Genomic DNA, 12,716 nt, shown 5'->3' on the forward strand with positions numbered 1-12,716 from the left:
TGGTTATGAAACTGACACTGCTAAGCTGGATATCTTGGAAAAGGCTCTGGTGGAAATGGATAATATGTTAGATTTGCTCAAAAACAATCTTAAGCAAGCTCAGGAGAGAATCAAGCAACAAGCATACAAGCATAGAAGAGAAAGGGAATGGGAATTTCAGGAAGGGGATTTAGTGTACTTGAAATTAGTACGCTATCAATTTACCTTCATTAGTTGCATACTCTTAAACCGTAAACCCTAAATCTTAAACTCCACATTCTAAACCCTATATTCTAAACCATACACTAAACCCTAAATCTTAAACTCTAAACACTAAATCACAACTCTAAACCCTGATAACACAAAAAGAAAATAAAAAGATTATTATTTGGAGTGATATGGGGCTGTAACTACAGCTAAATACAGCAAAAATACCTACAGCCACACTCCTTTTAGTTATGAATTAATATTTATTGATTAACATAGTATAACTATAATTGCTTATATAAAGTGAATAAATTGAAAGATTAAACTAACAAGGTTACAAGCGACTGAGCCGTTGTTTGAACGACAATCCCATTGCATGTAAGAGATCATTTACCTATTAGATGATGGATTCGAAACCTACCCCTCCCCAAATCCTTGTTTCAAAAAAAAAAATTACCAGGTCATAACAGTAGTTAATGAATTGTAAGGAAAAGTGATTATATCTCACTATTGATTTAATCAAACGGTCATGAGAGGGGGTGGGATGGGGAGGATAGGACCGTTTGAGAGCACGAACCTTGCTTGAAAGTTCATGCTCCACCCTTGCAGCGACGCTTGAGCTCCTCCATCAGTGAATCCACATCTCTGTAAGACGATCCACCCTCTTCAATGGCTCTCTTAGCCTTCTCTCCGAGCTCTCTCACTCTCCTCCTCATCTCTGCCACCTCATCACCGCCACCCATTAACCTCCTAACGGCCGCCTCCACTTTCTCTTTCCCCACCACCGCTGAAGGCTGTGTGTTCCACGACGCCCACTCAATACTCCCCACATTCACTCCTATCTTCAACACTTCAGTAATCAACTTCTCGTTCTCGAATTGTTCCGCCGCAATCGGCCATGTAATCATCGGCACTCCGGCGCTCAGACCTTCCAGAGTCGAATTCCATCCGCAATGCGTCATAAACCCTCCCACCGCCGCGTGTTCTAATATTAGCAGTTGCGGAGACCATCCCCGGATTATCAATCCGATGTTTGATTTTCTGATTTTCTCTTCGAACCCACTTGGCAGATAAGTTTCTGGTTCGCTTTCTGGTCCTTGGTCGGCCGATTTGGAGATTTTTCCGACCACCCAAATGAATGGGTAGTTGGAAGCCTCGAGACCGTTGGCGATTTCAATGAGTTGTGCCGGAGCAAGGCGTGCTAGGCTCCCGAAACTGATGTAGAGAACTGAATTGGGTTTTTTACTGTCAAGCCAGGTTGTGATGCTCTGATCATCGATTGTGGCCAGTTTGCCCCTCTCTGTTTTGTCTTCAACATCTCTATTACAGAGAGATACTGGTCCAACAAGCCATGATTTGTACCCTAATTCATTCTTGAAGTACTCCACATAAGCTGGCTCTAAGTCATAAAAACTATTAACCAGAACCCCAGAAATATTTTCATCCACTTTATGCATCTTTTTATGGTCTTGATGCTGCTCTGGTTGTCTCGTACCTGGTGGAAGCTTGGATCTGGTTAATTCGATGCGATCTGGCAGTCCTGGCACAACAAAAGGTTCATAATCAGAACCCACTTTCTCATAGGGCTTGTATTTGGCCAAGCTGGCTCGCACACAGCGGGCATAGCAACAACTGCCAGTGAAGAGGATTCTTGCGATATCAATTTCAAGGCCATCAATAGCATCTGGTGCCCAACGATGGAACATATCGTGCACAATGCAGTTGGGTTTGCGCTGGATTAGCAAATCTTTGAGAGGCTCTTGGAGGATGGAGGTGTCAGTGAAGGGTGTGGCAGACATGTCTGTATCGGAAATTTCGTCGTTTTCTGGAAGTTTGAGGGTGTGGATGGAGATTGAAAGACCCAATTGCTGGTTACGGTGGATGGTTTTTTGGAAGGAGAGTGCCTGCTTTGGGGTTGATATGATGGTGGACTTGGCACCATGAGAAGCAAACACTCTGGCCATGTCTATCATGGGGATTTGGTGGCCTCCTCCCACATATGGGAAGAAGAAGATCTCAATTGGAGAGGAATTCAAGTCCATAAATGAATCTAGAGAGAGAGAGGGAGGTTTGGTGTGGATAGTGGGGAGAGACTATTCATGGCCAGTTCATATATATAGGTTCACAAAAACACTAGTGTAAGTAAAATACTTTGCACTCAATTAAAGCTTTGGTGACTTAGCCATCCATGGATACGTAAGCAGGGGTGTCAGCCATTGAAAGAGGACAAGAGCTTTTGGCCAGAGTCAACTGATAATTGAATCCAGAGTTCAAAACAGAGTCAACAACTAGGCATGTCACATGCATATACCGTTTCCTACCTTGTCACCACCGACCAGAGAAGTATGAGTCGAGCAGTAGAAGCTAAACTTCAATTACAGCCCAATATGAAAGTGTAAATTATAATTACAGCTGAGTTCAGAATATCTTGGTTCAATAATGATAGGGATTCTTAGTCGCTAGTATCCCAGTTATCAATGCTGAGTTGTACCTTATTTCCATAATGGTTTAAACAACAAAGCAAAATTCAACAATTATATCAAATACTTGTCACTTGGGCCAATAGCACACATTACTGGAATCCAGAAGCTAATGTTTCCTACGCAGCAGCTAATCAGCTGTCACAAAAAGAATCATCATCTATAATACATAACCTATAGAACCCTAAATGACTCCCAGGAAAAGTTTGTCTCCTACTTCACACCAAATTTACCAAAGCTATATATACTGTTTTAAATTCAAGCTTACCAAAATATCATCCTGTGCTCTCTTCTCTATGCAAGAGATTGATTCACCGCTTCCCTCTAAATTTTTGAATCCTGCTAACAACGTATCTTGTACAATAAATGCAAAAGCCATGCACTCGTAGAAAGAATTGCAGCATCGATGTGACGGTGGTATTGAACTTCGGTGAATTTCAATCTATGTTGACCTTTCAGTGGCATGTTTTATTTGCAAGGCAGCTCTGACAACATTTCCCCTGGTAATGATTCCGACCTTCAAAATTGACAGAGTAATTAGAGACCATAACATGATACTGACCGCCAAAAAGTAGATGGCTTTCCAGAGAACATAAAGTTATGCATACCAGCTTGCCATTATCATCTATCACTGGCAGTCTTCGATATTTTGTTTCTAGCAACAACCTGACAAGGGAAAAATTTTAAGTTTGAACACTGATGTTTCCATTTTTGCATGGGAAATTACACCAGGCTGTAACAATTCAAGGAGCATGTTCTAGCACCCTTCAGCATGAATTTAATTTTCTTAGGCTATATTGCAGAGGATTGCTGGCCCACAAACTCATTAAGAACATTCAGCTCCATAGAAAAACTTCAAATAAATTCCAGAAAAATGGAACTATGCTTATTGATAATATACTCTGTTGCCATAGCATAAAAAATTCCTGTAAACAAACTTGGTAAGCCTCGATTGTAAAGATTGTAAAAGTTACGGTAGAGCAATCGTGGCAGCAAATAACAACAATCCTGAACTAGTTTATCGATAATAAATTAGCATGAGACAATAAATCAGTACCTAGCAGCATCTTCCAAATTGGAGGTTTCATGAACGACAAGCGGAGCAGATGTCATCAAGTCACCAACAACTTTACCATTTGTCTTACTTAGCAGTTTCTGGATCTTATTGAATGTCTGCCACATGTAATCATTATTTAGAAGCAATATTGTTGAGGCAGTTCCTGCATATTTTATAGCTAAGGCCTTTTGGCGAAAGAGCTGAAATGCAAAAGCCCACCACATGCTTGTACAAAGTATAAAAGCAGAGAAGATAGCAGAATATGCCTGCTTCAGATTCTATGCAAAATGCTGTACTAATCTCTAGTAGGCTCTCACCGAGCATAAACCTTTGCTTTCAGAACAAACAAAATTTTGATATACTGTCCGGAAAGGAAAACAATCAAGTTGAGGAAACTAAACAGCATACAGAGCTAACGGAGCCTAATGCTATAAATAAGGTTGCCTAGTTGGCTATGAAAAAGGCTGAACATAGATATGATTTATTTGTGCTAGTCTAATAAGGCAGAACATCCCCACAAGTGAGAATCCCAAAGCTGAGTAGGCCAGAGAAACTGGCCTTAATCATAGTTCTCCAAAATCACACTGAAACTTACGGCCTTGCATCAAAAAACAGGTGGACGCAAAGTATAGAAGTCAACAAGATTAATACACAATGCAAACGGTTTACTCTTAATATAACAGAGTGCTGGTTCAGCTCACGGCTCAATAAGTCCAAGTAATCATGGCAAGAAGGCTGCAGGAAACAACAGAAGCAATGGAAAAAAATAAGAGACAAGAGGCAAGAAGAATTCAATGAAGGATTTCAACCACAAGAAGCAGGGTTGTTTTTCTGCAATGACAGGTTCAGTGAATGAGAGAAAAATGGTCAAGGGTACAGTGACAAATGTTTAGCAAGCGATTTTTGGGTTCTGCAAATGAAAGAGCACATCTATGTGAGGCTGATAGTGAAAAGATATTGACAAACTTATAATGGATCAATCAACAGCCATTACAACAATACAAGGATATCAATGGCTGCTGATCGATCCATTATAAGAAAAGAATAGAGCAAGACTAGAAAGTCTGGCTACCCAATGTCTCCTCCAGTATGGGTAATGGTTAGAAGGCCAGATTTTGGCAAATACAAATGCATTACCTCTCTGCTAAAATACCAATTTCCGATTCTTTTTGGGGCAAAGGGAATCCTACTCTATGATATGATGGTGAAAAATTCAACCCAATGGAATGTTAATTTCGATGACGATAAGGGAGTCCAGGGATTGGGAGGTAAAATGTTCATTCATCTTGGACTGCAAGCCAAGACAGCCATGAGCATCAATTTAGAAGACCAAATTAAGTGAAAGGAAGCAAGCAAAGTATTTGTGATGGAAGAATATCACAAGATTCCATTAGAAAATTTACGAGGGGGAGGGGGAGGAGAAGCATTTCTGGATTATCAATTTGGAAGCGGGAATTCCGAACAAAAGCTTATTTCTTATTATGAAAGTCGTTTTGAGAAGAACTCAACTGTTAAAACCTTCAGAGAACTAGAAAAATTCTTATCGATTGATGCTTCCTTGGTAAAGAAACATAAAAGACACTAATATATATATATATATATATATTTTACGATAAAGATGGTCAAGGACTGCATGGAAGATGACATTAAACATGATGGATTTATCTAGAGTAATTGTTCATTCTATGGAAATCGAGTTAAGAGCTTGGTGGTGGTTGCATCTCAAGGAAGAGACAAGATGATTGATCTCCTAGGTTGCATTAGGATTTAGGAGTAAGTGGATCCTTTGAAAAGAGAGTAGCTAAAAAGCTTTTAATGGGATTGATCCTCAAAGGAATGATATCGGAAACAAATCGAGTTAAGTGCTCAGTAGTAGTTGCATCTCAAGGACAAGACAAGATGCTTGATCTCCTAGGTTGCATTAGGAGTATGTGGATCCTCTGAAAAGAGAGTAACTAAAAAACTTTTAATGGGATTGATCCTCAAAGAAATGATATCAGAAACATGGTTAAACAATTTCTTCTTTTTATAAGGGAGACGAAAGTAATTTTTTGTGAAAAAATTCTTCCGAATAGAGTGGACTTAGTTTCTTCTACATAATTGTATTACGGTGGCACCCCTTCCTAACCTAGTAAATACATATATTTCTTTTTGCATTCAAATCATCACCATAATTATAATAGGAAGGATCTATCAACAAGTTGCCAGAAGAAGACTTTGTGCACCCCGAATAGTTCTACACACAAGTTCATGGATGATTTCAAATTTTAAGCAGTACTGTCAAAGAAAGGAAGCAGAAATATAGTTCTGTCACAATATTCACACAACAGAACACGAGAAAAAAAAAAGGGGTAATTCTCTTTAACACAAAATAAAGAACTGAAATACATACTTTCCAAGAACTGTTGACGTCAGGGAACATGTTCACATCATTTTGACTTCCACCTAACAGAATAAGAGAGAGAGAAAAACAAATAGAGTCAGTCCATAAACTAAAATTCCAGAAAGGACCAAATAGAAACCGACAAAATAACTGAGCAAGTCAAACAACCAACAAAATAACTGAGCAAGTCAAACAATGAAGACTAACCACAGTTTGGCAAAGCAGACTAAACACTTTTAAGTTTTAACAAAACCTGCTTGAGTCACTGCATTATGCTAGGTACATCCGATTCACCTCATTCTATGACTTCTACAAAATAACTTCTTTTAACTGAAGCAGTTTAACCAAAGTTGCTGGATGCTGAGATTTTGATAAAGAAAGTCCATGCTGGAAACTTAAAATCTTATTTGTGATATTTATGAAAACTTAAGAGCTTACCAATGTTGTTCAAGGATCCACCAATACAGGATACTGTGATATTTGATGAAGCAAAATCATGATATGAAGCGCATATAGCACCAGCATTAAGTAAACAAATAAACATCTTCAGATTCTTCACTAATCAATACTAAGGAATCATTACTATTTTGCAAACAGAAGGGATAAATATAATTCAGTTTCCCTTGTGACAAGCCAATAGATGAATATTCCTAAATTGAATCCTTCATTCACTCACAGACTCACTTACCATTCCCTTCTCCATGTCAAATATGTTTAAATATTTCAATAACAGCATAAACATGCAGAAAAGGAACCATACTTTTTGGAACCCGTAAATAGAGAACCTTCACACTCACATATTCAATTTAAAACACAAAATATTAATGACCAAGCCACACAAGCAAAAATAGAGAGAGTTGGAAGCTACAAGTGATCTATATGGTCTGTCTACGAACTAACTTTTAAAAGCGTGTGTAATCTGTTATTAGAGAAATCAAATGTCCGACCATGTTAAAAGAAGTATAATTATTTCATCTCCAGTCTTCCAAATGTTCCAATGAGAATTTCTAATGAAACATCACATTTGAAACCTTGAAATGCTCATTAAGTCTTATCTTTTAATAAATGTGACCTCATAGTTCTGACCAACTTGATAATTTCTGACAAACGAAAAGATAAGAGGATCTAGAAAAAAGGTTAATCTTGAGACAAACATAAGAAGTTTCTGAATGGCAAAAATGTCATCAAGTCAAACAATAGGCCAACCATGTAAATTTTGTCGCAAGTCACTCAAATCTTGTATCATAAAACCCTTAATACCTGATATAGAGTCGAGAGCTAATAAATCATAATCTGAAACAACACCAACCTGCAGCAAATAAATGCATAAAGTCAATGGCTGAAGAAATAGTATTTCTAATATATTCCACTTTTAACTAACCCAGGAATATGATAATAAGATTTGATGAGAGAAATTTGGCAAATATTTTAAAATTCATAAAAGCTGAAAACCAATAAATCAAAAGCAGGCATCTAGTGTAGACGGTGGACATCTGCAATCATCTTTACAGGTCAATTTCTAGTATACCTACATCCAGCTTCTTGTTCAACACCATTACTGTGCCGAAGTTTAAGTGCCCAAAGGGGACCAAAGATATGACTTGGTCACCATCCAGCCTAATACAAAATATACAACTTCCCATCAAGTCTTCCTAGTATTGAATCAGCCACCTAAAATCACGATATGAAAACAGTTAACTTTTTTTGTTGTCTCTTTCTTTTTTTCAGCATAGGACCCACATGATTTCTTCATACATATATCTCGCAGCACATGTAGAGTCTGCAAGAGATAGAATTAAAAATTGCTTAATGATGTTCCCCTTATCTATTTCCAGAAAGTAGCCATAGCCCATATGCCTCATTTTGCAACTCGAAAACAAAGGTGAAGGAATAAGAACAAAAAAATTTCCTTTCCATATGTATAGTGTCAACCCTTATCATAATATTTGACATGATAATATATTTCACAACAACTTTCACCTTGATCCCGCTAAAATCAGATCTAATCCTCAGCATGTACCATCCTTCTTCAACCACTCTTCCTCTGAGGTAAAGACTTGGAGCTATCATAATTGCGGTTCTATTTAGTTCAACAATGAAAGGTCAATCTCAGCATTCCAACAAGAATGCCAATAAACCACAAACTTAGAGCCCCGAAGCTAACTTGGTTATCCATGACGCTGAAGTGACAGGGTCAGAAGCTTATACAACATAATATTAAAATGCGAGCCCACAAAGATATATTTTCTGTCACTCTAAAGAGTAAACTCACAGTGCCTTTTGGCTCCACCCTTACTATAAGACCTGTATACATGGGTGACACATTGTTGTAAGTCCCAGGGTAAACAGATAACTCTCACCAACATCAACATTCTATAGATAACCATCTCAAATATCAACTCTCAGTCTAAAAAGCATAAACAAACTGCCGATTAATCAATTTGAAACCCATAATCCCATCATCACATTAATATCTCTCAAAGCCATGTTAAAAGCATCCCACTACTTGGATATAAGGAACCAGATTGTCCTTAGGATGCCCATTAAACGTGGATCTAATGATCAAACTTACTGTTGGGCTTTTGTATTTCTGGAGAACAGTGCTGGCAGAGGGTCTTTCTCAGCAGGATTTACCTTTCCCAGGTGGCAAATCTCTATGTGATCAAAACAATAGTTTTGTACACTTTAGTTATTAGAAAAGTAAAATGTAACAGACTGCGAGACACATAAATATCTCAATAATGGCTTATTAAAAAAAAACGCGAGTTTGCTATAACTTATAACGTGTTGAGACAGCAATTACTACAAAAACACAATTGACGATGAAGATGATACAAAAGGCAAACAAAATAAAATCGTTCATAAACATCAGATTACTTTCATAATGGAAAATTATGGAAATTACCAAGTTCCAGTCGTCATCAATCACAGGAAATCCAGTTATCCTCTTCTCCACTAGAGCCTCCAATGCTGCAGCGATATTTTTTAGTAATAAACCTCATTAAACTGAGTATACACTATTATTATAATGGATAATCTGAAATCATAACAACACCTTCATCGACAGTTGTTGTGGGTTTCACTACGTGTAAATTCTGCTTCTTCGTCATGAAATCCCCAACCTTGTATGTTCCACTTTCTGACTGAAGATCACCAAAGCCAAATCATTACAGCTATGAAAACCGAGACAAGATTTTTTTTTAAAAAAGGTGAATGTGCTATGAATTACCGGCACGGAGTCGGTGACGAGAGATTCCGAAGGGGACAGAGCAGAGCACCGGCGTCCCGAACGGTGGGAGAGCAAGTAACGAGGTGGTACTGGGAAGGGGAAGTTTTCGCATCGTAGCCGAGGATCTAACGAGGATTTCGGCCCAGTGAGTCGCGGAAGGAAACAACAATTGGTTAAGGAAAGCGAGGCCATGTGTGTGGAGAGACTGCTACTGTGCGTTTTTGAGTTCGATTTGCTTCTTCTCTCTTGAAAGGCTTCGATGAAACTGAATACCAGACCTTTTTTTCTTTTTCTATTATTGATGGGAGTTATAAGAGAGATTGTAGCGGAGAGAGGAAGATGTTACTGTCTGCGTAGTTGATCCGCGTGAGGAGGAGAACCTGAAAATGTCAAAGCGGTCGGTGCAAAGTGCGAACTTTCTCCGTCCCTCCCGCTAATGCAATAATTTTGGTCACGATTGGAACCTAAAAAGTAAAAACTCAAAATTGAAAATTATTTTGATATGCATACATTCATGCCTCTAGGAAGTTATTCCTTTGGCGTTCGCTTCATGATGGCGTCCCTACAATTGTTAATTTGGAGAAGAAGTAAAGAAACTTTTTATACTAATTTTTTTATGTCATATCAACAATTTGAGTGTTCCAATAATCAAAAATCTATGAGTGAGTGTGCATATTGAAATAATTTTTAATTTTGAGTTTCTAAATTAGATCATGATCAATTCTTTCAATAATCAAAAGTTACATTACCCCTTTCTTCCCCTCACTCACTCACTCACCACTCAATAATTCCATGGTCATACTTTGGACACTTTTTTCTCTTTAATTTGAAGAAACAAAAAAAATAAAAAAGACAGGGTTGTTTTTGTTATTCATAATTTATAACATGTTTTTCTTTTACAATAGTCATCAAATAGAGGTGATTGAATAAATTTAGTGGTTAAAAATGAAAACTCAAAAGTTGTCAGAGGTAGGGATTTAAAGATCCTACATTTTTGGGTGTATATTCTTAGTTGGAAAGTTATAGATGTGTTGGTTATTTTCTGCTCTGGACAGGAGATCTCACAATTTCGGTTGTTAGGAACAGGAGTTTTGTGGATGTAGATGGTGAGTTTCCAGGTATGTCAGGACTTGCTGTCAGTCTAAAGGATTTGATAGGATTGTCGTAGGATTCTCCATGGAATCTAACATCTTCACCAAACGGATTGTGCGCAGTTAGAGAACACAAGATTGTTGCCTTGAGGTTTGTCTCCGGGGAAAGGACTTAAAATGCCTGAAGTGTCAATCTTGAAAAAAAAAGCTAGAAACAGAAGACTATCACAGGAATGAAAAGAGCTTCTATTGAAAGGAAATGAAAAACAACACATTGATGGAATGTGTTGGGATCTTCATTGAAAAGAGATACATCCTAAGAAGTAGCCCTGCTTACAAGCTAAAATGAAGACATAGTCACGAGGGCTGAAAAGATAAATCTAAGAACTAGTTGGCACGGATCCATACTAAATAAAAAAATAAGTGGTCGAAGCCATGCCTAAAAAAAAAATATTGAAGATGTTGGGTCTGTGTTTGACGTGGGGTCGTCTTCTGTTTCTTCTTATTCTTATTTTATAGTGCCAAGTAATGGACACTTCTTCTGTTCTTCTTCAAGTATCCATCATGGGACATCATGGAGATTGTAGTAAGACCATTTTCTTGTTGGTTGCTGGAGTGACTGGATTAGTGGGTTTCATAACTGCAACCTTCTCTTAGACATGGGGATGATGGCAACATTTCTCTGGTCGTGCTTCTTCTTCAAGGAGAAAATTGACCTTCTTGGAGGTCGTGGTAGTCTCTGCTTCACGAGTCTTCAAGCTTCATGGTTGAAAATATGGGAACATGACTAATGGTAATCATTTTGTTGCTACTTCATGAAAGATCATGTAAAATGTAGTATTTTGTGTTGTGTAGGACGAATGTGGTTTGAGCCTCGAGGAGTCGTGCTTCCGTTGGAAACAAGTTTGAGAGAAAATTGGGACGTTCAACTAACAAACTTCTATTTCTCCTGGGCGCACTTTGATATAATCCTGCTGAAATCTCAGTAGTTATTCAACAAACCACATTTAGAAAGAAGTTATCCCTTAAGACCAAAATTCCTTGAGTTGTAGCCTTTCGGACAGTGGATCTTGGACAACCTTGATTTCTAGGAACTAATCCCTAAATTTCAGGTCAGCAACCAATTAGAATCCTGCAAAATGAACAACGATTAGTAAAAAAAAATTCTCTTTTGGACATTGGATCTTGGACAACCTTGATTTCTGGGAACTAATCCTTGGATTTCAGGTCAACAACCAATTAGAATCCTGCAAAATGAACAACGATCTCCTTGCCTCCGCCATGTGTCATTGGGAGATTGACCACTCTTTGTGCACTATGGGACCTACCTTGCCACATGTCAGCTGACGTTTAGGGTTTAGATTCGGTACAAACAAGATGACATATATGACCAAAACAAAACGCTTGAGAATAATGCCTAGTGTGACCATAATAGAGTCTCCTATTATATTGACCATTTAACAAAGATTTGCATTTTTGTTTGCAGTTTTGTAGAATTTGAATTTAGCAAATATGACCAAAATCTTTGAGTCAATGACTTACTTTATTTCAAATTCATTGCATTTTCAATGTTAGGCAAAGGTTGTGAGGAAATTGTAGGATTAAATTCTATTGACATAAGTATTTTCAAGAACGCAGTGGAACCATGAATAGATGAACTAAGAAACAAACCATGATTGATTGAAAATTTGATAAATTATTCTTGCTATTTCAAATGTGATTCAAGTCTAAGAAAAAGAAAAACCTCCATCTAAACTTTTTTCCCTTAGTGAATAAGCAATAGAAAAACCTCCGTCTAAACTTTTTTCCCCTTAGTAGAAGGCATTCGGGTGGGATCCTCATAGACAGAAAAAGATTGCAGTCAATTTGATAATGATCGAGTGACATTGCTTCTTCGCCCGAACCAAGGAATCTCTTAGATATGATGCAAAATGGATCTTGTTCTATCGTTGATAGGATATTTCTCTATGAAAAATACGAATTGGAGTTTGAAGAATTTGAGGGATGAATAAACAATAAAAAACCTCCATCTAAATTTTTTTCCCCCCTAGTGGATAAGAAATAGACAATTTTTACATGTAGAAGAGTTATAACTTTAAACATTGCTAGAAAGGAAGATGAAAATTATTTGCACCCCACAATTTACTGAGTACACCCCAATCTAAACAAACTCCAAACATAACAATTATGAGTTCACCCTTATTTTGTGTTTTTTTTCAAGTGCACCCCAGCCACTTTGCTCCACCACCACTAGGGTCTCAACCACCTCCTCTACTACCACCGCCGTCGA

At 37.8% G+C, this 12,716-nt stretch overlaps 2 protein-coding genes across 3 annotated transcripts; both read right to left on the reverse strand.

Annotated features, from left to right (window-relative positions):
• Positions 1 to 460: 460 nt before the first annotated feature.
• LOC120001652 (abscisate beta-glucosyltransferase-like) lies at positions 461 to 2,426 on the reverse strand. The gene has a single exon (XM_038850069.1). The coding sequence runs from the start codon at positions 2,226 to 2,228 to the stop codon at positions 777 to 779; it is 1,452 nt and encodes a 483-aa protein (XP_038705997.1). The 5' UTR covers positions 2,229 to 2,426; the 3' UTR covers positions 461 to 776.
• Positions 2,427 to 2,693: 267 nt separating this feature from the next.
• Positions 2,694 to 9,786, reverse strand: LOC120001654 (CBS domain-containing protein CBSX2, chloroplastic-like). 2 transcript variants are annotated; one of them, XM_038850071.1, is made up of 8 exons: positions 9,336 to 9,786; positions 9,162 to 9,249; positions 9,012 to 9,076; positions 7,367 to 7,415; positions 6,116 to 6,168; positions 3,724 to 3,839; positions 3,275 to 3,332; positions 2,694 to 3,183 (listed from the first exon to the last, which is right to left on the reverse strand). In XM_038850071.1, exons 1-8 carry the CDS (start codon positions 9,525 to 9,527, stop codon positions 3,109 to 3,111), a joined length of 696 nt encoding a protein of 231 aa, XP_038705999.1. In that variant the 5' UTR covers positions 9,528 to 9,786; the 3' UTR covers positions 2,694 to 3,108. The 2 variants fall into 2 exon arrangements, with proteins under 2 accessions (XP_038705999.1, XP_038706000.1); XM_038850072.1 differs by lacking the exons at positions 2,694 to 3,183; positions 3,275 to 3,332; positions 3,724 to 3,839 and adding an exon at positions 3,861 to 4,458.
• Positions 9,787 to 12,716: the final 2,930 nt, after the last annotated feature.

The sequence above is a fragment of the Tripterygium wilfordii genome, chromosome 7 (assembly GCF_013401445.1).
Source record: "Tripterygium wilfordii isolate XIE 37 chromosome 7, ASM1340144v1, whole genome shotgun sequence".
Lineage (NCBI taxonomy): Eukaryota > Viridiplantae > Streptophyta > Magnoliopsida > Celastrales > Celastraceae > Tripterygium > Tripterygium wilfordii.

What these genes read in the sequence shown, in the direction of transcription:
- LOC120001652 (XM_038850069.1), bottom strand. Translation starts at nt 2,228, where the DNA reads ATGGACTTGAATTCCTCTCCAATTGAGATCTTCTTCTTCCCATATGTG.
- LOC120001654 (XM_038850071.1), bottom strand. Translation starts at nt 9,527, where the DNA reads ATGGCCTCGCTTTCCTTAACCAATTGTTGTTTCCTTCCGCGACTCACT. An exon ending in ACGTCAACAGTTCTTGGAAA is followed by an intron (nt 3,840 to 6,115) that starts GTATGTATTTCA and finishes TACATGTGGCAG; the next exon opens with ACATTCAATAAGATCCAGAA. An exon ending in AATTTGGAAGATGCTGCTAG is followed by an intron (nt 3,333 to 3,723) that starts GTACTGATTTAT and finishes TTCCCTTGTCAG; the next exon opens with GTTGTTGCTAGAAACAAAAT.